The sequence below is a fragment of the Diachasma alloeum genome, unplaced genomic scaffold (assembly GCF_001412515.2).
Source record: "Diachasma alloeum isolate Michigan unplaced genomic scaffold, Dall2.0 Dall_scaffold_00212, whole genome shotgun sequence".
Lineage (NCBI taxonomy): Eukaryota > Metazoa > Arthropoda > Insecta > Hymenoptera > Braconidae > Diachasma > Diachasma alloeum.
Window position 1 is genome coordinate 15,276 of NW_021680377.1, and position 22,931 is coordinate 38,206.

At 37.8% G+C, this 22,931-nt stretch overlaps 1 protein-coding gene across 6 annotated transcripts in view; it reads left to right on the forward strand.

Annotated features, from left to right (window-relative positions):
• The first annotated feature begins 1,124 nt into the window (after positions 1-1,124).
• Positions 1,125-22,931, forward strand: part of LOC107036974 (protein doublesex) — a 45,494-nt gene continuing 23,687 nt past the window's right edge. For 2 of the 6 annotated variants that reach the window (XR_003783024.1, XM_015255270.1), the window contains exons 1-3: positions 1,125-1,307; positions 7,694-8,115; positions 8,655-8,886. Coding sequence is in view for 5 of the 6 variants with exons in the window: in XM_015255270.1 (XP_015110756.1) it covers positions 7,837-8,115; positions 8,655-8,886 (511 nt within the window). In the remaining variant the exon portion in view is untranslated. Of the gene's footprint in view, positions 1,308-7,693; positions 8,116-8,654; positions 8,896-22,931 lie in introns of all 6 variants that reach the window. The other 4 variants (XM_015255268.1, XM_015255269.1, XM_015255271.1 and 1 more) reach the window with 4 other exon arrangements.

The following is a 22,931-nucleotide window of genomic DNA, read 5'->3' on the forward strand; positions in this document are numbered from 1 at the left end:
CCCCCCCCCTCGCCCCCACCCCTAATTGAACTAAAAAACTGTTCCCTGTTCTCCATTCGCTCACACCAACAAAAATAATGACACAATTTGTCGTCGATCGTCGTCTGGATTCAATCGTAAACCTCAAATACCCCTCACCCCTTCCCCCTCGAGAAGATCCCCCCCTCCGATCGTCACGCCGTCCACCCTCGCCCGCCCTTTTGCCGGACAAAACCTTTTCCGCGAGAGCGGCGACAGACCCCACCCCGCGGCCCTATCCAACTCAACACTCACGGCCTTCCCCACTCCCCTCCCCCCCCCCAACGCGGTCGCGCTGCCGCATGCACTCCGTCAATGTGCCAGTCCTCTCAGTGAGTTACCGACTGCATGCTGGCGAGGTTGTGCCGCGCGTCGCGAATACTTTTTTCCTCTCCGTATCGACAAAGAAATAAAGAACAATTTAAACCGTTAATTCCGGGAATTTTTCCACGTGCCTGTGAACCATAACAACACATGTGTTTACATACAATAGAGCGACAACAGAGTAGTTCTGATGTGATTGTTATCAGTGTTTAAATGACACAAAGTCGTAAAACACTGGTGGTTTCGTGTGTGTACCTTCAAGCCTCACGGTCACACCCGTGAGCGGTTGTTATTATTCGTACAGCTCTCGTGACGATTGTTACCGATTGTTATTAAAGAGGTATAGGTGGATGGTATACGCTGGTGAAGGGTGAAAATAGTGGAGAGTAGTCATTAGTGCGTCGAAGGCGCCAGTGACGATGAAATAAAAAATATAAAGGAAAAATTGAGAAAACGAGAAATTCAACAATTGGTCGACAAAAGGGAACCTGGTAACCCGGGGTTTATGTGCGTAAACGGTGTACGCGCATGTAAAGTGCTGGTAACCGGGGGGGTTGGACCTTAACTTCCGGGGGGCGGTGACTTCCTGCTTGGTTTAGCCGTGCGTGTTCCACGTGACAGGCGCGAGCGCGTTTTCTCGCTGCGCCGGAGTTCCTCTGCACGTGGGTTATCCGATATATTTTCCATTTTTTCGGAGGATTTGAGAGTGCGAGTTGGGTGATTGGCGAGAGGGGGAAGGGAGGGGCGAGTGGGGGGATGTTCTGATCGGCGGGGACTGGGGATCGATGAGTTTGATCGGTATTGGGAGACTTGGTGAGTTTGAGGATTGAGACGCGGGGAGGCAGAACGAGACGCTGGTCGATCTCCTCTGCGTTTGCTCCCTGGTTTTGCGAGGTGAGGAGCATGGGCACCTGGGGATGCGCCCGGGAGAACGGGTTGTGAGGAACTCCAGGAGGTTTTTGAGGGTAAGACTTTGGATTTTCTTTGCGCACATTGAAATGGCTATTTTCGTGACGAGGCCGAAAATAGTACATTTCGACACTAGGCCGTGAGGAACTTTTCCGGTGAATATGAGGTTACAGGATGAGCCGAAGGAGAGTTCTGTTATCATATGAGGGAGAAAAGTTCCCACGGCCGTGTGTCGAACAATATTTTTTGTCATTAGGCCCGAAAACCGCGATTTTAACGTCGCTTCGCTCGATACGAGGTTAACGAAATGGTACATTACATGCCCGAGCCTTGGAAAACAGATCACCGTCCCCCACGTGCAAGATTGCCTTCCGAGCCGAAGGTGAGGATGGCAAGCACGTGGGGGAGGGTGATGTGTTTTCCATGGCGGGTGGGTAAATTATTTTTCATCACGCTGTGACGAAAAGTGAACTTTTCGGCACGCTCCGCGTGCCTAAAAGTCCAATTTCCGCCACATTGTGATGAAAAATATTGTTCGTAACTCGTGAAAAAATGTTTTTTAGCTCGTGGGATTATATCACTTGCCTTCGGCTCGTGATATAAACCTCCCACTCGCCAAAAAACACTTTTTTGCACTCGTTACGAAATATATTATTTCGTGTCGAGGGACCTGCAAAACGCCAATTTTGTGGCGCGCAGCGCCAGGAAAATGGGGTTTTTCAGGTCCCTCGACACGAAAAATCTTTTCTGACGAGTGTGAGGGGTGCTGACCGAGGCGAGGTCGCGGAATAATCACACGAGTCAGAGAGGTTGCTTTCGGCCGAGTGACGAACAGAATTTTTCCTCACAGTGTCCGTAAAACGACGTTTTACGGGCAGTGTGATGAAATTGTATATTTCGATACAAGTGCGACGAATTTTTCACGAGTGTGAAGTTCGAGGCGAAGCCGAGGACTGCCAATTACATGAGCTGAAAAATCCCCGTCACACATGACTGTGTCGAACTATATTTTTCATCACGCTGTGCGAAAAAGTAACTTTTTTTTTTAAACTCCACACATTGTGATGAAAAATATCGTTCGATACTCGTGGAAAGTGTTTTTTGGCTCGCGGGAGGTTTATACCACGAGCCGAAGGCGAGTGATATAATCCCACGAGCCAAAAAAGCTCTTTTCCGCACTCGTAACGAAATATACTATTTTGACACGGCTGCTACGTTCACCTCGTGCCGAAAAGTGCCTTTTCGTTGACTCGTAAACGTAACGTAAACGAAGCCAACTTCACCCTCGTAAAAATTCCGTCTCACTCGTATCGAAATATCATTCTATATTATAAAAATTCAGATCGACTCGTGGTGATGAAAATTTGGTACACGAAATTAAGACTCCACAATTAAGGGCCACGAGGGTCACAATAATAGTCATAAGGGTCAGAAGAGTCATAAGGGTTATGAGGGTCAGAATCAGGGTCATAAGGATCCGAATAAAGGCTTATTTTAACGAGGGTTAAAATAAGGGTTACGAGGGTTGGAATAAGGGTCATGAGGGTCAGATTAAGGATTATGGGCGTTGGTGAGCAGAGCGAACGGGGGTACTAGTACTAACCTCCTACTACTATTAAATTGCCAGACTCGCATCCCCGTGAAAATACTCCTTACAGGATCTCAATATTTTTTCTTGGAAAATATACCACGTGGGAATATTCTATATTGTAGATTTTGCTGTGACTAGACCGGACGCGCGTGCAGATCTATCACCTCATTTGCTTAGGAGACGCTTCCTTTTCTTTGTTTAAATTTCAAATGTGTTGAATTTCATACGGTCATAAATGCATTACGGAGATGAATGATAAGTCAATAATTGATGAATAATTTTGAATCTTTGATTAATTCCTGTTCCGCTTTTCGAAGTGACTGGATCAATACTCGTTCACATTTTTTTTTTCAAATAAGAAGTTTTATGACTAGATTTTTTAGAAAAATGAAGAATTACGGATTTCTATTAATTATTGATTTCTATTCATTTTCGTGGATTAATGGGATTTAAATTTACCGTTCTCACTTATTTTTCTATAAAATTTGGAACTTTCATTGAAGATTGAATGAAATTCAAGTTTAAATGAATTGAATCAATTGCATTGAATGAAAGTCAGTTTAATTGAATTTTCAATCGGAACATGAATATTCAGTATGAAATTACTGGAGTCTCATTGTTCTGGAGCCATAATTCAATCCCTGAACTGTTTCCCTGTGCATTTGAACATTTCTTCATAATAATTTTTTTGTCAGATCGATTCATTTTTTTCTCATCACTTACGAGTTTCAAAGAATTTTTGTTGGATTTTTTCTAATTATTGAAACAATATTAACCTTCAAGTGCACATAAATACCAAATGCCAGTGGTCTTGTAATATGGAATCGAAGGGGCAGTATGTGCACTGGTGGGAAGGTCATGACTGTCTCAATATTTTATCACATGAAAAAAAAACAGATCGTGGATCTGTTTAAAAAACAGTGGCCGAGTGATCGCTAAATTTGGAAAAAGGGTACACTCTGGTGAGAAGGGAAGGATGGATGCAGCCGAGTGTTGTTATTATTGTTTATTTTCAATATTTATTGACCTTCGAATGCATTTGCTTATAGGGCCCCTTGATTTCTCACCCTTTTTCCAAATTTAGCGATCACTCAGCCGTTGTCTTTTAAACAGATCCGCGATCTGTTTTTTCGTGTGATCCCACTCTTTTTTTAAACGCCCATTGAATAATTTTATTAAGTCCGTTAATTCGTTTTAAAGTCAGCCGTTCGAATTGTAGAATTTTTTTTATCGTAGAAATAATCTTACGGAAATAAAATTTCGGATTGCTGGTACTCTACTAGTATGCGGCTCCGACGTAGTAGCGCCACCGAATATGTGTGTACATGCGCTCACCTCTAGTGTCCGTGACCACTACCTGTCCACTAACTTTGTGAATTGAGAAAATTTTTGTCCACGTGCTCGTATCTTCATCAATAATTATAATTTTTTTTTCATGAAAACGCAGACAATCCCAAACAAAACCAAGATGCGATGGAGATTTTTTCTGAAAAAAAATTTTCATTGTATTTTTTTGAATCGAAGTTTGCGCAGCTCTTTCCAGCCGAATGGGAGTGCGGTAGACTCTGCTGAGCTCTTCCTCGGCCGGAGACACTACCGCATCTCCTGATCTCTCCTTGTGGATAAATTCAGAAGCCCAAGATTCAATGATTGTATTGCTGTGGAGCGAGAGGGATGGAGTGGGATAAAAAACCACAAGGGAGAAATCGCGATAAAACGAAAAACAACTTGGCCCGAGGCGCGTCGAGTACGAGAAAGAGAGAAGACCGTATATTATTCGTGATGGTTACACGGTCTCGGGCTTGGGACACAATTAGGAGATATCGTGGTTTACGATTAGATGGGTTCAAGACCATCTCCCTTACATTCCCACAATACTGTTTTTAGTTTCACTGTTGCAAACTCGCAATAATAAATGTACAATGTAGGTCGACGCGAATAGCTAGTGATGGTTAGTGGCAGCATTGATTGGACAGCCCGAGTACACTGGAATTATACAATGTTGTTGCTCATGGGCACCCACTTGTTTACCAAAGCGTGTGTGTGAACACTGGTAGTTCTTCATAGAAATGAAAGGGTACTCCACTCTAATGATATTTCCACTTTTTTTTCAAGTTCGTTTATTCTTGTTTGGGTATCAACCGGTTTTTTTCACCGGTTCAAAGCGGCTGGCGGAAACATTTGTCTTGATATGCTTCAGTTTGGAATTTTTTTACATCGAGGAGGCGATACGAGAATCGTTCATTGATGGGAAAATTTGTATTTTTATAGTTAACGCATTGGTAGAGAATTAATCCTGAAATTTCAAGGGAAAAATCACAAAATTTTAACCACTCATTTATAGGAGAAATCAGCTGATTTTGATAATATTCAATGAAATTGTCGAGACAGGGAAAACAAATTTTTTGATTCTCAGACACATGTCACTGAGTTTGAGGAATTTACCTGCGCTAAATTCCCGAAATTCGGGATCGAGAAATAAGTGAGTGCATAATTGAGAAGGTCAATGATTTTGTCACTAATTTTCAACAATAACTGGGAAGAAGTACCAAATTCCCCAGCGAAGCGATAACAAAATTCAAGTTGACTCATCTCTTCTCGAGGAATATCTCCAAATCTGCGGTAGATAGCGAATTTTTCGTAATTACCTTTTTTGTAGGACTAATTGAGAGCTACAAAGAAGGTCATATTAAAAGCTTTGCTATCTGCCTTAGATTCCGAGATATTCATCGAAAACGGATCAATTGACAAAACTAACTTCAACCGTTTTACCGATTTTACGATGGAAAATGGTCCATTTAGCCGCACTCTCTAATAACTCCCGAGAAAAAAAATTACAACATGGAGAATTACCACAAAAACACTTTCTCCCCATCTCATTAGGAGTAACTAAATCTTAGACGAACTTAGACTCATTAATGCTTGGAAAAAGCAGAATAACAAACGCACAGAAAGTACAAAATAGATTAATACTTCTGAAACTCTTTTGCTTCGTTCGTCCCACATATGCATTGATTCTTCAGCACGTCAATTATTTCCATTCCTGTCTATAAGAATCGAAAATAGTCTCGATATCTTGTATTCACACCTCTCAACAATACATGAATTTCTATAGTCCAAGTTTCTTCGAAGCCTGCCAGATGCAAACTCCCCATCCCCCTCCCAAGGTGTGACTACATCACGCAAAGAGTTGAAACTAGAGACTCTAAGTTGTTTGAAAGTTCACGAAATGCTAGGAACTACGAATGTCATCCATAATGTATAAACAGGTGAACGATGTTCACCGCTGGCTTTTACCCTTCAATACTTATCGATTCAACTCTCGTAGAATCGACTATGTTCAGTATTTTATAGTGTTACTGTAGTACAATGTAACTTTTCACATAATATTGCTGCAATTTTCACACTTGTGCAATGAAAGGTTCACTCTTCTCATTATCTGTCGATTCATGTAAAAAATTACATTGATGGGCGGTTATACTTCCTTGGGAATCAATAATGTAGAGGTAGACATCTATTTCACGATTTCCTGCAGGCGTTCGTGAATTTTTCAACATTTCCAGCAGGTGGTTTCAATTATTTAACGATGATCTGTCATCGGAAGTTTATTGTACCGAATTATTCAGGCGAAAAACCGCCCAAATTTGGGACATTGGATGCGAAAATGTGGCTTATCAGGTAGTTTAGCGATGACTGAAGGCTCGAGTCCTATCGTAAAAAGGAGAAAAGAAATCGATCCCGAAATATCTCGAAAATCTCGAATAAGCGTAAGCGTAAGACTGAAACCGAAGCGCCACTACGTGAGGAGATGAGAAGGGCTATTCAGAACATTCAGGGGGAAAGTCGACTTTCGCCAAAATCGAATTTTTTAGCCGGGTGAACGTTGATTCCAACTATTTAAGCGACGGGCTATTCGGGACTCTCAAAAGTATGTGGAAAAAGTGCAAACTGAAAAAGTTTTTTTTTTTTAGATTTTCAAAGGGGCAGATTTTCCGTTTTTCCAGGGGGAAAGTCGACTTTCCCCAAAATCGAATTTTTCAGCCGGTTGAACGTTGATTTCAACTATTTAAGCGACGGGCTATTCAGAACTCTCAAAAGTATGTGGAAAAGGTGAAAACTGGAAAAGTTTTTACCTTTCGTGATCCTTCTCGTGACCCTTATAACTCTTCTAACCCTCATGACCCTTGTGACTCTTAATTTTGGAGTGTTAATTTCGAATACTAAATTTTCATCACCAGAAGTCGATTTCGATTTTTATAATACAGAGAGATAACTTCATAAGTTAATAAGTTTTGCTAGCTACCATTTACTTTAGTCCCAATCAACTGAATGTTTATGTTAACATAACCGCCGAGGCTTTTTGTGATAACTGAAGATAATAGAGAAAAATGTTATTGTAGTTCTACAAAGTTTCACATTAAATGAAATCTAGAAGACATTATTTTTATCAGTCGAAAATTTAGCCAGTCAATACTCGTTTGTTTGACTAATTGATCCACATTGTTAGAAAAAAAAATTGAATTTATTTTGGGAGAAAGGGAATTGCGTAATTTCATTTTTTACCGATAATTCAATGAAATTCCCAATTATTGAGGAGAAAAATATGAGAATTCTCTAATATACTTGATTATTCGCTGAATTCTCAATTAAATTAAAATTAAATAATATGTATACTTAAACTTTTATATTTTACATTAATTTTTATGAAATGATTGAACTGAACGCTAGAGTTTTCATTGCTTTTTCCCTAAAATTTTGAATGATTAATAACAAAATTCTTTGAAAGTTCAGTGTAGTTCGAATGTGATGAAAATTTCCACGGAGATTTCAATTTTGTTTTTTAATTTTCAGAAAGATAAAACAATCTGAAAATGCCGGAGTGCTCAAGTGATGGATGAAGTACAATCACCAGTGATTCAAAGTGTGATCTCCAAAGCGCGATAAAATTACCAATACAGTAAATCATAAACTAGGGTGTTAGAAAAATTAGCAAAATGAATCATGATAATGAGGCAAGTCCAGCGAGTTCGGACTCTAAATCGGTCGTCTTAAAAAATGCTGGCCTCATACCTCGTACACCGCCGAACTGTGCACGCTGTCGTAATCATGGGCTGAAAATAACCCTCAAGGGACACAAGAGATATTGCAAATACAGATACTGCATTTGTGGAAAGTGTACTCTTACCAAAGATCGACAGAGGGTGATGGCATTGCAGACTGCATTGAGGCGGGCGCAGGATCAGGACACAACAAGGGTGCGGAGACCAGATGAGGTTATTTTTTCTTTGTTCCTTCGGGGGAGAAAAAATATTTCACTTGTCAATATGAATATTATTATAAATTTGTGGGGACAATTATCAAGACGTATTGCAGAAAAAAAAACAAAGTAATGCATCACTGTTTGAAAAAGAATGAAATTTTATTCACATTTCATTGAAAATTGCGTGAAATTTCAATTTTTTTGAGCAACCGGACACATTGAATTACTTGAATTTTCAAACAAAACATTAATATTCAGTGCCAAATTATGTCCAATTTTCAACTAATTATAAAATCAATGATTAATTATTAATTGTTTCAATTAATCGTTAAAATTATTTACATGAATTTTTGGCGCAAAAAGTTAGTTTTGTGATATTATGACGATATTTCTCTCCCTGTAGATCGTGTTTTTCCTCCAACAGATCGTCTTGATTATTTTCTACTTAATTTCCCATTAATCCAAGAGCACTGACGATGTCATTTGGGGAGGGAACAAATAAAAAGCACGGTCATTATCAACAATTTGACTTGATAAATATATTTTCCCCAGCAGGTGGAACCACGGCCAATGAGCCTCGATGGTGAACGTCTGATCTCAGTGCCACAGCCAGCCCGTAGTCTAGAGAATAGTTGTGACAGTAACAGTGCCGATTCACCCTTCAGTAATCACGGTAGCACAGCCCCACACAATGGGATCGTCACTATTCCACCATCACGGAAACTACCGCCGTCCCACAACATCCACTCGCCCTCGGCCACACAATTATCTGAACCGAGGAGTTGTGAGTCAAGTATAACGAAATTTAATACTTCAAGCTATTACCTGATATTTTGCGCTTCATTATAATATTGCATGAGACTTTTTTCGTGGCGAGCCTACCTGTTGCTCCTGGAGTTCAATCTCTAGGGGATACAACACACTCAACTCCTTGAGTTACCTGTGGCGTCGCCCCTAAATACGAAGCGGATGAAATTTGCCTCGAACGTTTGAGCAAAGGTAGCGTTTTGACATGTTGTCTGGTACACTGATGGAATGAATTATTTTTATTGAGATGCTTCTTCCTTGGAACGAGTATTACATTATTATATACTTGAACCAATTTCAAATAAGTAAGATCTTACGGTGAATATCAATTATTTCTTCTTGAGATACATTTACTTGAATCAAATAAAACAGTCCTTGGCGTCGAGTCACATGTATTCACCACAAGAATGGAAAAGTTCTATTTTTTTTTAACCCAATATAATCTCCAGTCGAGAAATTTTCCCTAGGTACGAATGATTACATTGAGGAATGAATTGAATGTTGTTTTCTCGAATGAAGCCGATGTTTAAATTGAGCTTTCCGTACATCACATTGAACGATATTTGTGATATCCAAGTTTGTGTTGAATTGCCGTAATCTGTGATTCTGTTATTGTAAACTAATGCGATTTTTTTTAGTCAAGAAATATAAACTTCTTTCAACTCAACGACATCTTACTACAATCTCAAAGCTTTTTCCGCGTAACAATATTCATCCTGATTCGACATACGAAATGCTCACTTCAATAATAATTTACTTGGAACAACGTATGATCGTGTTGATTGAGATAACAACGTATTTAGTCATGAGAATAATTTTGATTTTTGAGTAAACCAACGAATTTCTGGAGTTGGCAAACTTTTGGCTAGAAAGAAATCAAATACTCTCATTATTGCGACAAATAAAAGGAGCTGCAATTCTAGAGAAGTTCGATTTCTCCCAATCAAATGTATCTCAAGAAGAGATAACTGGTATTCTCTATGAAATCATGTTTATTTGAAAATTAATAACTAAATGATAGTTGGTTCAAATAAAATTCTCTTAATAAAATAAATTTTTTCCGTCAGTCAATGAATATTTCTTGGACAATTGACCACTAATTTTCCGGAATGTTACATTGGAATCTATTTAGGGGAAAACGAGGAGCAAATTGCTTACGTCAGAAGACATATTTATTTACTACAAACTACAGGATTGCAATCAATTCTCCCCCGTTTCCCCAAATTCCCAAATTCACATAATTCCATTCTCATCTCAATAACATTCACCTTAAACTTAATGACTGAATGCCGTCCGTTGTGCCATTCTGCGGAATGAATGACAAAAGAAGACCCTCCAAGATAAACAGAGAGAGAGTACAATGTGCCCGTGTGCCCGCGGTTAGGTTTTTTCATCACCACCGAGTGAAAACCGAGAACACAAACGATATTCTCAAGACGCTAGATAATAACGTCACAATAATTAGGGGAATAAATAATACACTGACGATAGTGGAGACCTCCTTGCTCGACTCGGCCGAACAAAGACCAACATTGAGCTACGAAAAATTATCGAGTCAACTGAAACAACGTATCACCCTGGATTCCTCAGATATACTTTATAACGTAGTTAACAGACAACCGTCCTCCTGTCTTGAATAATCTTTAATGCGACATTAACCGGATCGAGAGTTTAGTAAAAAAATATTGCAGAAAATTCACTCATTAGTTCTCAATTATTTATCGTAGAATATCCCGCGACAATGATGCGATAATTATCGATGAGTTTGTTGAATAAATGCCCCAAGTTGTTGCACATAATATTTCAAAATTCGGGCGCAACTGCTCGTTGAAAAATCCAAGCGACTCTTTCACTTGACAGTCACGGCTGAATGTCGAGTTCCCCTGTGAATTTTACGATCGTTCCTATTGGTTGCTGGGCCATTCGTACCCGGCTAATATAATACGGACTTATAACCAAAGCCAAAACCTAGGAGCTCACTCACTCATTCACATAAAGTGCATAATCTCTCTTTCTCACTCCCTTCTCTTCTGGGCTTGGTGCTTTTACGAGCGGCCCGCACGTTTTAAAAAGTTATCGTTATTTTGCTCGGTTTCTCGTGAAATAGTTTTCTCTCGTTTTCTTTTCCCACTGCACATGTGTAGATATACTTGTTTTAGTATCACCAGTCAGTAGTATAACGATTTTTACTGTTGCCGGACGAATTTATGGATTTCCGGATTTACTTCTTTCATATTTTGTGGAAAACTTGGAGTTCAGGGTAAATCATGCTGTTTAAAGTTTTGGAAATTTATAGGTTACTCATTGGAAAGTTTTATTGGGTTACGGATTGAAGGAAATTTCCGGCAATTTCGTCGTTCAGAGGGAAAAAAGATTGATTTTCAGGGACATGTCACTGATTTCTGTAAGAATTTTTTTACTGTTGCTATACGAATTTATGGATTTCTGAATACTTCTTTCATATTTTGTGGAAAACTTATAGTTCAGGGAAAATCATGCCTCTGAAAGTTTGTGAAATTCCCAGTAAATTTATTGAAAAGTTTTATTGTGTTATGGTTTCAATGAAATTTCAAGGAATTTCGTCGCTCAGAGAGAACAAAATGATTTTGTCAGGGAAAATGTTCAGGGAAATGTCATTGACTTGTAGAATTACATTAAGTGCAAAAACTATAAGGATTTTTACTGTTTCCGGACGAATTTATGGATTTTCGGATTTACTTCTTTCATATTTTGTGGAAAACTTCTAGTTCAGGGTAAATCACACTGTTGAAAGTTTGTGAAACTTCCAGTAAACTTCTTTAAAAAATTTATTATGTTATGGTTTCAATGAAATTTCAAGGAATTGTGTCGTTCATAGAATTCCGCAATCTCCTTTCAATGATCGCAATAAAACTGATGTGGAGGAGTCACGTGACCCCGAATACAGCACTCTGATTGGCCGAAATCAGAATGGAGGAAATAATCAGCGAAATCTGAAACTTCACGATTTAATTCCCCCTAAATCTAATTTAAATTCAATGTTATTCGCCTGAAAATTATTGCCAAACTGTTCATGAAATTTCAATTCTTTTCTACCAGTGCAGTGGGCGCAATTATTAAATTTGGGGGATTGAAAATGATGAAGAAATCTGCATTTATCGTCTGGCCTTGGAACTAAACATACTCCAGACGAAATAACAAGGGAGAAAGGGCTTTTAGTGGGGGTATGGATGTGAAAGAGTGATTATTACGGGAATATGAGGGGTTCTAAAGCCTTGTTTTACGAGGTTTGCATTTCGAGCCATCGAGCAGTGGCGTTTTAATAACCTATCACGCGTACCGCTCATTATGACGTTGAAACCCTCACATCCGGAGAGGGTGGTATAATCGTATAATCGTTGGCTAGTATCAGCGGTTACTTCACATTCTGTCTACGTATTTATCGTTCATAATCAATTGAACAAGTTAAATTGTTCAATTTTGTATAATTAGCGATAAGATTGTTCTGTGCAAGGAGAAAAGAGCACTGTTGATCAAATTTGGCTAAATTTACGGAAAAAGACCCTGAAATCCTTGATATGAAGGGAAAAAATGAAAGGAATTTCAAGTTTCTTTGAAAATTCAAGTAAAGCCTCAATTTTTTAGCCGCAAGATGACGGAAATTCCACAATTTGTGTAAATTTCCAAGTGAAAATGAATATTCACTTGTCAATTTCCCTTGAATTTTAAGGAAATTCCTTTAAAGGTCTTGGAATGCCCGGAATTTTCGAAGGATTTTGTGGGATTGCGAAGGATTTCGAAGGATTGCGATTTGAATTGAAGGAAAATTACTTGTCTCAAGTAAATATCAGTAGCAAAGTGGTAAAACGGTACAAGTCAATTTTCACTATTGACCAGTTTTCAATCAATATCTCGGAATCTAAGGGAGATAGCAAAATTTTTGTTATAACCTTTTTTGTGAAGCCGATCGAGTGCTACAACAAATGTAATTACGAAAATTTCGCTATCTCCCTTAGATTCGGAAATATTCCTCGAAAACTCAACTGGGAGATGAGTCGACTTGAACCATTCGCTACTGATATATTTAAAAATATGAGAATTTTTTCACTCCACGACTTTCTGGATAATTTTTACCCAACTTTTCTCCCCGGAGAATCCATAAATCTGTTGACATAGGTCGCGTGTGGCTTTGAACTGTCACCGCCTTGACCCTGGACCACTTGAGACGATTCCTACGAATTTTCGGGTCTTTGTGACTGTTTTGTCTGCCCTGTGGTATTTCTTATGACCGGAGAAACTTGGGTTATATGGAGGTTCGACGTACCCTTCGTTACATGAGACGCGTGGCGACGTGGGGCTGTCTTTTACGACCTCTCGGGATAAATCCCCGATAACAGAAGGTTCTCACAATATGACGGGTTTAAACCTCGTGTTACAAGGGAGAGAAAGCGAATGGTTTTAGATTCCTGTTGATTGCTGTTGGCTTTTTTCATTGATTGATCGATGCGAGAGCATTTTATTTGTTGATGTAAATAGAATCTAATATGCGGTATGTGTTCAGTTCTCATTGATTTATCTTTTGTAGGGAGGAACAATAAGCTAGAGGCCGATCATATCAGTACATAATACAGGTGTGGGGAATTATGGATAGTATGACGGAAATAAGAATAGCGATAGCTCGGTTTTTCCATCCAGGACAGATGATGTGGATTATTGAAATCATGACATCTTGATAATCACGTGAAATTCGATCTCGGAGAATTAACCCTTACTATAGCCCCTCTGTGAAAATACTGTGAAAAATAATGTGAAAACGATGGCAGTGTTTTCAGGAGGAACCAACGAAACGGATTCTCTTACGATGTAAAATGGGTCATATGCGTAATGAGGGGGGGGGGGGAGAAATAAAAAAAATAATTGTAAATAATTGGGTCTGACCTTAAGGGGATACGACGGTGAAATTTAAAAATCTTCACCAAGCCTTGGAACCCATTGAACAGTTTGTGATCTACGACGGAATATGAGAATAACTAGGGAACATCGCGGACCCGATCGATTTTGCCCCGGATAACCAGGAAAACTTTTTTTTCCTGTTTTTTTACCTTCAAAATGCTGGTTGCGCCGTAGATTTCATACGATTTTAGCTTCTTTCTTAAAATGTGCGTTACGCTCCAAAGAATAAAGTTAAGCATCCGTTTTACTTTATTCGCAATAGATAATGAATAAATGAATTTTCAATTATAAATTTTATTCTACTCTAGAGACGCGAACAAAGTATTAAATTCAGAATTCATTCGGAGAATACTGTTATGATTTCATCAGCTAGTCAAATAATTGGACTATATAACCACCGCTATAGACGATAAATTCCTGATAAACTTATTAAATTGAATCAATGAGGCGATTGTCTGACGGATATTGAAATGCAAAAGTGTGTGGTCTTCATAACGAACGTTCTCGATCCCCAGACAGCATAAAATTAGATACTTTTCTCAACTCAATTACCCATTTCACAATCACCAACAATTTATCTCGTCCCAGACACTAGAATTAATGAGAATATCACACTCGTTACTTTGTGTATCACCACTGATAATTATTTGATGAATTAAGATGGGAAGCCTTGAGTGTGAGATATGCCATCGCAATCAATCCATCTCCACAACCGGTTGTTGGCGCGTGGTACATTCACCGCTCGCCTCCTCGGGGAATCACTTCATTAGCCCAAACTTCCCCCGATCAGGCCAAAAAATTGTCGTCCAATAAAAATCAACGAGAGGCATTCTGTGACTGCCATGTGTGGCATTCTGACCTATTGCACTGTTAGAAACAAATTAAAACTTGAGCTGTTTCGTGTGAAAAGTCAAAATCATGAAAAAAAATTGACAAATTCATAAGAGAAACGTTTAAGTTTCTAGACTAGATCTTGGCCTGAAGAAAAAAATGGTGAAATTTTGATGTTTTTGTAATCTTTCTGACCATAAGGCCGAGGTTATCTCACAATGAACTATTGAAAAAAAAATAGGGGGTGATAAATCTACGCTGAACTTTCAGTTAATTGAAAATTGAAGAGTATATGTAGCTCAATCTTCCTGATTTCTATGAGTCTTCATAGAAGAATTGACCTGGCATTCGTACTGATCATTGATTTTTCCATAACATTCTAAATTTTCAATGACGGAATTCCCCCTCAAGTAGTATCGTCCCAGGGGGGGAGCTCACAACACTATTAACATGCGATAAGTTTGCTATTAGTTCTTGAGCTCAGAATGATGAAATTACTCTCTCGGCAGAGTAAACTTGTCTATCGAGGAAGCTTGTACAATATTTGTTAAACTCCACGGATTCTTCTACCCGAAGCATGCGAGCAAAGTACAAGGCAAAACCAAGGAATACAGACTTGTTGAAAATGAAATGTTCAAATAAGAAATGAGTGGCAACAGCAGAATTGTGTCGCCATTCTAATGTGGCAAATATTCAAGTTTCTGTAATTGATTTTCAGTCAAGCCTACATATACCCGGGAACGGTGTTTGGAATGTTTGTCCAGCCTACTGTTCAAGACGGAAAGGTCATTAAAGCACAGCTTTTCATCAATTTTGAGTGGATGTGTTGCCCTCATATAACTCTGTTATTTGCGTCACAACTAGGATAGAGAACGTGAACTACCTTAAATGTCAGTTGGAAAGGTCGGGGTTGATCTTCAGTCAGACGTTCGTAGGAAACAATTTCACCCCTCGTGTCGTGCAATTCTAACGACAATGGCATAGGGCAACGATATTCTGATTTGTAGTGGTCATTTCTCCTATTTGAATAATTGCACGTCATTGCGTTGCGTGAGAATAATGATCGGGCCATCTCAACCACCCGGCGATTCCCGACGGCTATTATATCCTGTTATTCTTTCCTCATCTTTTGTAGCTGTCGGCCGATTTTGTCGTGTCTCAGAACAGACGAAGAGCATCTTCGCAGAGTGATTCATGATTTACTAATTGACTCAAATGCTTTCTTGAATGCCTTCTTGAATTCTGGTCTCATTGAATTTTTCTGCAATCTTCGAAGAGCAATATTGCGATTCGACAGTTACTCTTGAATAGTGACGAGAACCAGGGGTTGCTGAGGGCAGTAAAAGCTGTATGGTCACAGTCTAGCGAGTTCCACCAGTCTCAACGTGGTTTTTACGACATCTACGGTTAAACGATCTGCCATTCTATCCCTCAGTCGTGCACTCTTTCCATTTCCGCACTTCTTTCATCACGAAAAACCCAACGGAAAAACATAATCATGAAAGTTGTATCGCAACAATTTGGTGTAGCTTGTTCAATATTCCTGCTGGTTGTATTTAGTCAGTTGATAAAAAGGGAAATGATTCTGGTCTGATCTGTGTTTGACTGTCTCGTATGTCGATTCGGATAATTTTGATGTATACTATCGCCGCAACCTCGTCGGTTTTGATCGTCTCTTTTCAAATAAATTGAAAATGGATAAACGAACGAATGAGTCAATTGTTAATAACGAACGAGTCAAGGCGATCACTTCCGTTCATTTTACATTATCATAATCTAGTGAACAATAAAGGTAAAGGGATAATCAGTTTATATTGATAACTCAATTAATGTTTGAGGTATTAATACAAGTTAATTTATTTTTGCAAGGAAGGACGAGAAAAATTCTAGAGCTAGCACTAGAAAATTTCCAGGTGTGTCAGTTTTGTGGGAAATTCCGGAGAAAATTGTGTTAAAAACTTTATTAATTCTTGGAAACATTAGAAATTTTATTGTGCAGTTGGGAAAATTTTCCAGTGCCAGCATAGGAATTTTTCACATTCTTCCTATCCTCGTACGTATCCGCCCGACGTCGGCAACGTTCGGCTCGCCGAACTGAGCCGAACAGCTGCACTCGGGACTCACAGATGCCGTTTACACGTCAACGTCGGGAAACGTTAGCACGGGTTCTGCAGAATCATGTGAGAATCAGTGATTATTATTTCCTTTTTTGTATGAACGTTTGATTAACCATATAAAATGACGAGTACGTGGGAAGAACAAATGTGTAAAATGAACTGTCGTAGAAATAGTTGAAAATTAGTGACATTATTGGGTTTTAGGGTAATGTAATTGTTAGTCGATGTAATCGTCGAATGGATCCACTAAAAAAACCTATAAAAATAATGTGTTCACTTAAATTCTCATCTGGATTTATATTATAGTACATTAATTTGAAGGGCAATCAACAAAATTATCACTGAGTAATTTAATTTGCTACCAATTAATTTTTCGTTTGCCGATGAAGAAAATTTCGCGATGAGAACATCAATTTTTCGTCGGTTTTAGGTTGCAAAAATTAACTTTACCAACTATTTCCTGAAACCGACGCAATTTTTCGCCTCAACATACCCACTCACCCGTATTTTTGGATTACTAATGGATTCCTAGGTGTGACTGTTGCAAAATATCCCAGAAACATTTCGCAAACATTTTCATCTTGTCTGCGTCGTGTATATGCATTCTCGCAAAATTTTATTGTCCTCCAAAAAAGGGAAGGAGCGGAGGTTTGGCGAGCGGTGGTGGACGAAACGGCGGGGGAAGGAGGGTGTTTTACGACAGCAGTTGACAGGAATTTTACCGCTTCCGAAATGCCGTATAGTAGAGCCCTCGTAAAAAGCCATCCTTTACTTTGGACCCGTTTGACAAGGTCCGCACTCATTTTTATTTCCTTCGATCTTCTAACGACTGAAATGTAAATCTGCATTTTTGGTGATTTTTCTTCCTTTTCCAGAGGCAATTTTTAGGTCTAGATATATGAAAAGACTAAATGCCTGCCATCAATCGCCTCTTAATCATTCAATTTTCTCTTCAATTATTAAATTATTATATAGATGTCAAGCATAAGCATAACTAATAAATATTCGTAGTGAGGGTAATCATGGAAATTCTTGAAACGAGGACTGCGATTTCTCCCTTGAGATCTAGTGTTCTTAGCGCAAAAAATCTTATACTTAGTTATCATCACCGGACAAGTATTTTGACTTCAGAATGGCAGACTTCATCATTAGGTCGCCGTCGGCTCAGATCATAAATTCGCATTCGTCAGAACGTAGTCTGTGAACCGTATGATGTAAACGAGTTTATATTAAGTGAGTAACATGACTAGATGGAGAAAAAAGTTGAAGACAAATTACCAAACGAATCAAGTAATCGTGGAGCTGAATTCATTTCTAGGTCTCAGTGCACACAGAAAAACCGAAACGTTAATTGCGATTAATGCTGATATTTTATCACCAAATGTGAATTTTCAACCTGAATTAGAGATTCCACGAACAATTTGATCTTCAATTGAATTCAAATTCACAACATTGAAAATTTAAGTGCAACAATTGCTCAATTTCAAGATGCAATCGAATTTATTAAACTTCATATACTCATAGATGTTTTATAAATATTGATAATGACTTAAAGGGAATTAAGGGAATGAAGAGTGAAACATCAATGCATAATTTTTAATCTTCGATTAATCTTTTATTTTAACTTTTTAAAATAACTTGATTAAAATCTGTAATTGTTGAAAAATGCGGGGAGGTTTATGAATTGATTTCCTAGAAAACTGAAAAAACTTCTTGAATTCTTCGGAAAATTTCACAGTTTTCTAGATAACCGTAAATCTTCAAAGATTTCTCAAATTATTTGGGACACCGAAGAATTTTCATGAATTTTGTAGAGTTTACAATTTATGTATGAAAATCTGAGAAGCAAGAATTGATCATTTTTACGGATGATAAATATGAAAAAATTAAAATTTGGGAAGTGAAGAATAATTTGTGAGTTAAAAAATTTAGAAATACTATTTTTTTTCTCATGATCAAAAATTATGCAAATTAGATATGTTTTGATATAAAGACAAACTTCACACTCAAAAAATGAAAAATATGACGCAGACAAAATTTTTGGCACTTGAAGAATCTGAAAATACCGGGGAATTTTTTTCACCGACTAATTCACGTGACTCATTGCCCAATCAGAATTGAGGATGAGCGGTCAGGCAGTTTCGAGATATTTCGATATAAACCAACTTCACGTTTCTCTCATCTTTAGTAAAAATAGCATTTCCAACAGTGTCATGAGAAAAATTCCTGAAAATTGATTTCGCTGCACGATTACTTGACTCGTTCGTTAATTTTTCTCCAACTTTTTTCTCCTTGTAGCATCCCTCAATTTTTTTCAACGACATTATCGATTCAGCATATATGCGTGTGTATTTCTGCAGGTAAAATTTCGAGTTCTCATCTGACGCGGGGGATTCAATTACGCACAACAACAGTATCATCGCTACAAAGCCACCTCTCTACAGCCCCTTACCATTTCTCGCGTGCCTCGTGTCTGCGTTATCCGATGGCCATCCGTATTTTCTCTATTTCTATCTCTTTTTCTCTCTGTCTCTCTCTCTCTTTGCAACATGAATATTCCCGGGAATGGCTGTCGGACAGTGAGGATTTCAAAAGAACACGTCATGAACTCTACATGACGAGTGCCTGCTGGATAGATACATGGATATAACCGTTAAACAAAGGGTTTTTTTAACGCGAGAGATCGTTTGTAATCCCTTAGCCGAATAGTGTGATTTTTCACCGCGAACAAATCGTACGGGGTCTCATTCTATTTTGCCGGCGCTCAGCAAATTTCAGTAGTGAAGCGGTAAACCGAGTTAAGTCGATTTGGACTATTAGCCAGTTTTTGCTGAATATCTCGGAATCTAAGAGAGATAGCAAAATTTTTCTCACGACTTTTTTTATAACGCTCTATTGGCTCTACAAAAAAGGTCATGACAAATATCTTTCTATCTCTTTTAGATTCCGAGATATTCGTCAAAAACTAGCCAATAGTAAAAATTGACTTCACCCGGTTTACCGCTTCGCTACTGATTTCTACTCTCCATGAATGTTTCAGCTTGACGATGTGCTATCCTGATATGCCCGCGATGTTTGTGTTGAGACGTTGGGCTCAGCCATTCCTCCAGGTGATTGATAAACTCTCTTTTGAGGTTTTTACGCGGGAAATGTTGCGTGAGAGTATGCAGAAGCGAAAATAAAGTGCATTGCCCGTTGAGAATGTTTCGGCAGGGCGAATGGATCTACTTGCGGGGTAAAATGAGTTAAGTGGAAAAAATTCGAGTTCTTTTTTTGGAAACATTGATTTTTTTTACTGCAGGGAGAGAAATGGTCAATACAAATTACGGAACTCACAGTTCGCTCATCGATTACGGGATCGACTCAGAAAATTTGAGTAACGGCGTCGTAATTTTTTACGATGGAGACTCAGGTAAAAATGGAGATTCAGGTAAAAATTACGTGACAGTTCCGTAAAATTTCTTACAACCACATTGCACTCCGCAATGCAATAAATTGAGGAATTCTTGTTTTCCTGTCTCTTGAAAATGATCAATTCCATTAAATTTCTAGGGAAATCTGGAATTTTATTATTTTTTCCCTTTAGATCGAATTCAATATCACTCTCCTGAAAATTTCTCGTTAACTGTCCATGAAATTTCCATTTCTTCTGACTTGACAGTTAAAATTTTAAGCAGTCATGCAGAAAAATCAATGAAAATATTAAATTTCGCTTGAATTATTCCTTCAAAATTAGTTTAAATCAGAAAAATATAAATAAATATTTCTTGAATTTTCAATTAATTGAGTACTCCCCATAATTTGTTACCGAATATTCATGTTTTAACTCAAAATTCAAACAACTTGAGGAATTCTCGTTTTCCTGTCTTAAAAATGATCAATTCCATTAAATTTCTAGTGAAATCTGGAATTTTATTATTTTTTCCCTTTAGATCGAATTCAATATCACTCTCCTGAAAATTTCTCGTTAACTGTCCATGAAATTTCCATTTCTTTCCACTTGACAGTTGAAATTTTAAGCAGTCATGCAGAAAAATCAATGAAAATATTAAATTTCGCTTGAATTATTCCTTCAAAATTAGTTTAAATCAGAAAAATATAAATAAATATTTCTTGAATTTTCAATTAATTGAGTACTCCCCATAATTTGTTACCGAATATTCATGTTTTAACTCAAAATTCAAACAACTTGAGGAATTCTCGTTTTCCTGTCTTAAAAATGATCAATTCCATTAAATTTCTAGTGAAATCTGGAATTTTATTATTTTTTCCCTTTAGATCGAATTCAATATCACTCTCCTGAAAATTTCTCGTTAACTGTCCATGAAATTTCCATTTCTTTCCACTTGACAGTTGAAATTTTAAGCAGTCATGCAGAAAAATCAATGAAAATATTAAATTTCGCTTGAATTATTCCTTCAAAATTAGTTTAAATCAGAAAAATATAAATAAATATTTCTTGAATTTTCAATTAATTGAGTACTCCCCATAATTTGTTACCGAATATTCATGTTTTAACTCAAAATTCAAACAAGTTGAGGAATTCTCGTTTTCCTGTCTCAAAAATGATCAATTCCATTAAATTTTTACTGCGATCTAAAAATTTCTGATTTTTTCCTCAAATCGAATTCAATATCCCTCTCCCCACGCCGAAGTTCGTCGTTGAAAATTCCAAATTTTCTGGAGGAATCACCGAAAACTCCATTTCACCTCCATTACTCCACGAAAATCACCAGAAATCCGGAAAATTCAGGTTGACATATTGTCACTGACGGCAGTTCGTGACAAACTGCATCATATCCAGTTCTTTTGCTGTGTTCGTTCTTGTTGCATCACACCGCAGTCCGGTTGTAGTCGGATGTGAACAAGAAGCGTATTGTGTCAACTTGCCACGTATCATCAGAGAGGAAACGAGTTGACGATTCTATCAGTCATAATAAACATTCGATTATCCAAATGGCATGATTCCTGTACGACACTCATTCATACCACGATGACATACGATACCCAGTGATATAAAAAATGACTGTACATTATCATCTCAACTCCGAGAATCAATGTCAAATGGAGCACGATCAAATATCTTCATTCAGCACTATGGAAAGTGGAAGACAGCCGTTCTCGTATTCCCATAATGTTCTCAAGTCACTTGATAACGGACAATCGAATGCACGGATGTGCATTATTCCGACAAATGTTCACAGAATTTAATACTATCTTGCGAGTGTACAGCTGTTGTCAATTCGCAAAGAAAGGAGTCGTCAGTTTTTTTTCTATACGGAAACCGGGGAATGAAGATGTTGCGCAATGCAATGTTGCAAATAATGCTGATCATGCGAAATGAGATGTCATTTCCCTCGAGCAGAGTGCGATATCAGTAGTGCGTCGAATAATAATGATTCGGGGGCAGTAGAAAGCGGTATGATTTCGAAAATAAAGTGTCATCGTTGTCGATGCTATTGAAGCGGAATCATTTTCTTCGTATGTCATTGATGGAAGAAACGGGTTGATATCCAAGCGCTTTGGATATTTTTTCTTCGGTGAAATGCTTTTCTACTTTTCTTCGCGAATATCGGAACCTTTAGTTGAGCCCCATTTGACCGTAATTTTCCGGACATTTTACCGTTATTGTTTAGACTTTGCAGAGTGCAATTTGAGTCGCGATATTGAAGCGTTAGAAAATATTTTAAACATCTGAAAAAAATTAGAAAGTTTATTATTGGGGGAAGATTGATGAAATGATTAGAAATTGCAATTTTTGAAAATTATGAGCATTTTTCATTAATAATTTATAAATAATCAATTTTACACTATAAAAATCATGTGTTCGGATTTGTAATCAATTTATTCATATTCAGAATTTTGAAAAAATAACGTTTCCGATTTTTTTCCAATTTTTCTCAAGCAATTTAATCGACAAATTTAATTATTGAAAATGGTGACTTGTGCCGGAAAAATCGTTTGTTAAAAATTATTAAAAGGATATTTTCGTGCCAAACATGCGAAACATGCGTCGAGATTGAAAATTTTTACAGCAAAAATCGATTTAGTCTTTTCAAAAAAAAATTATTCTCTGCGCAAGCAAGAAATGGAACTTCTGTATGAATGATCCGCCTCTTGAGCCAAATATTTCGTTGTTGAA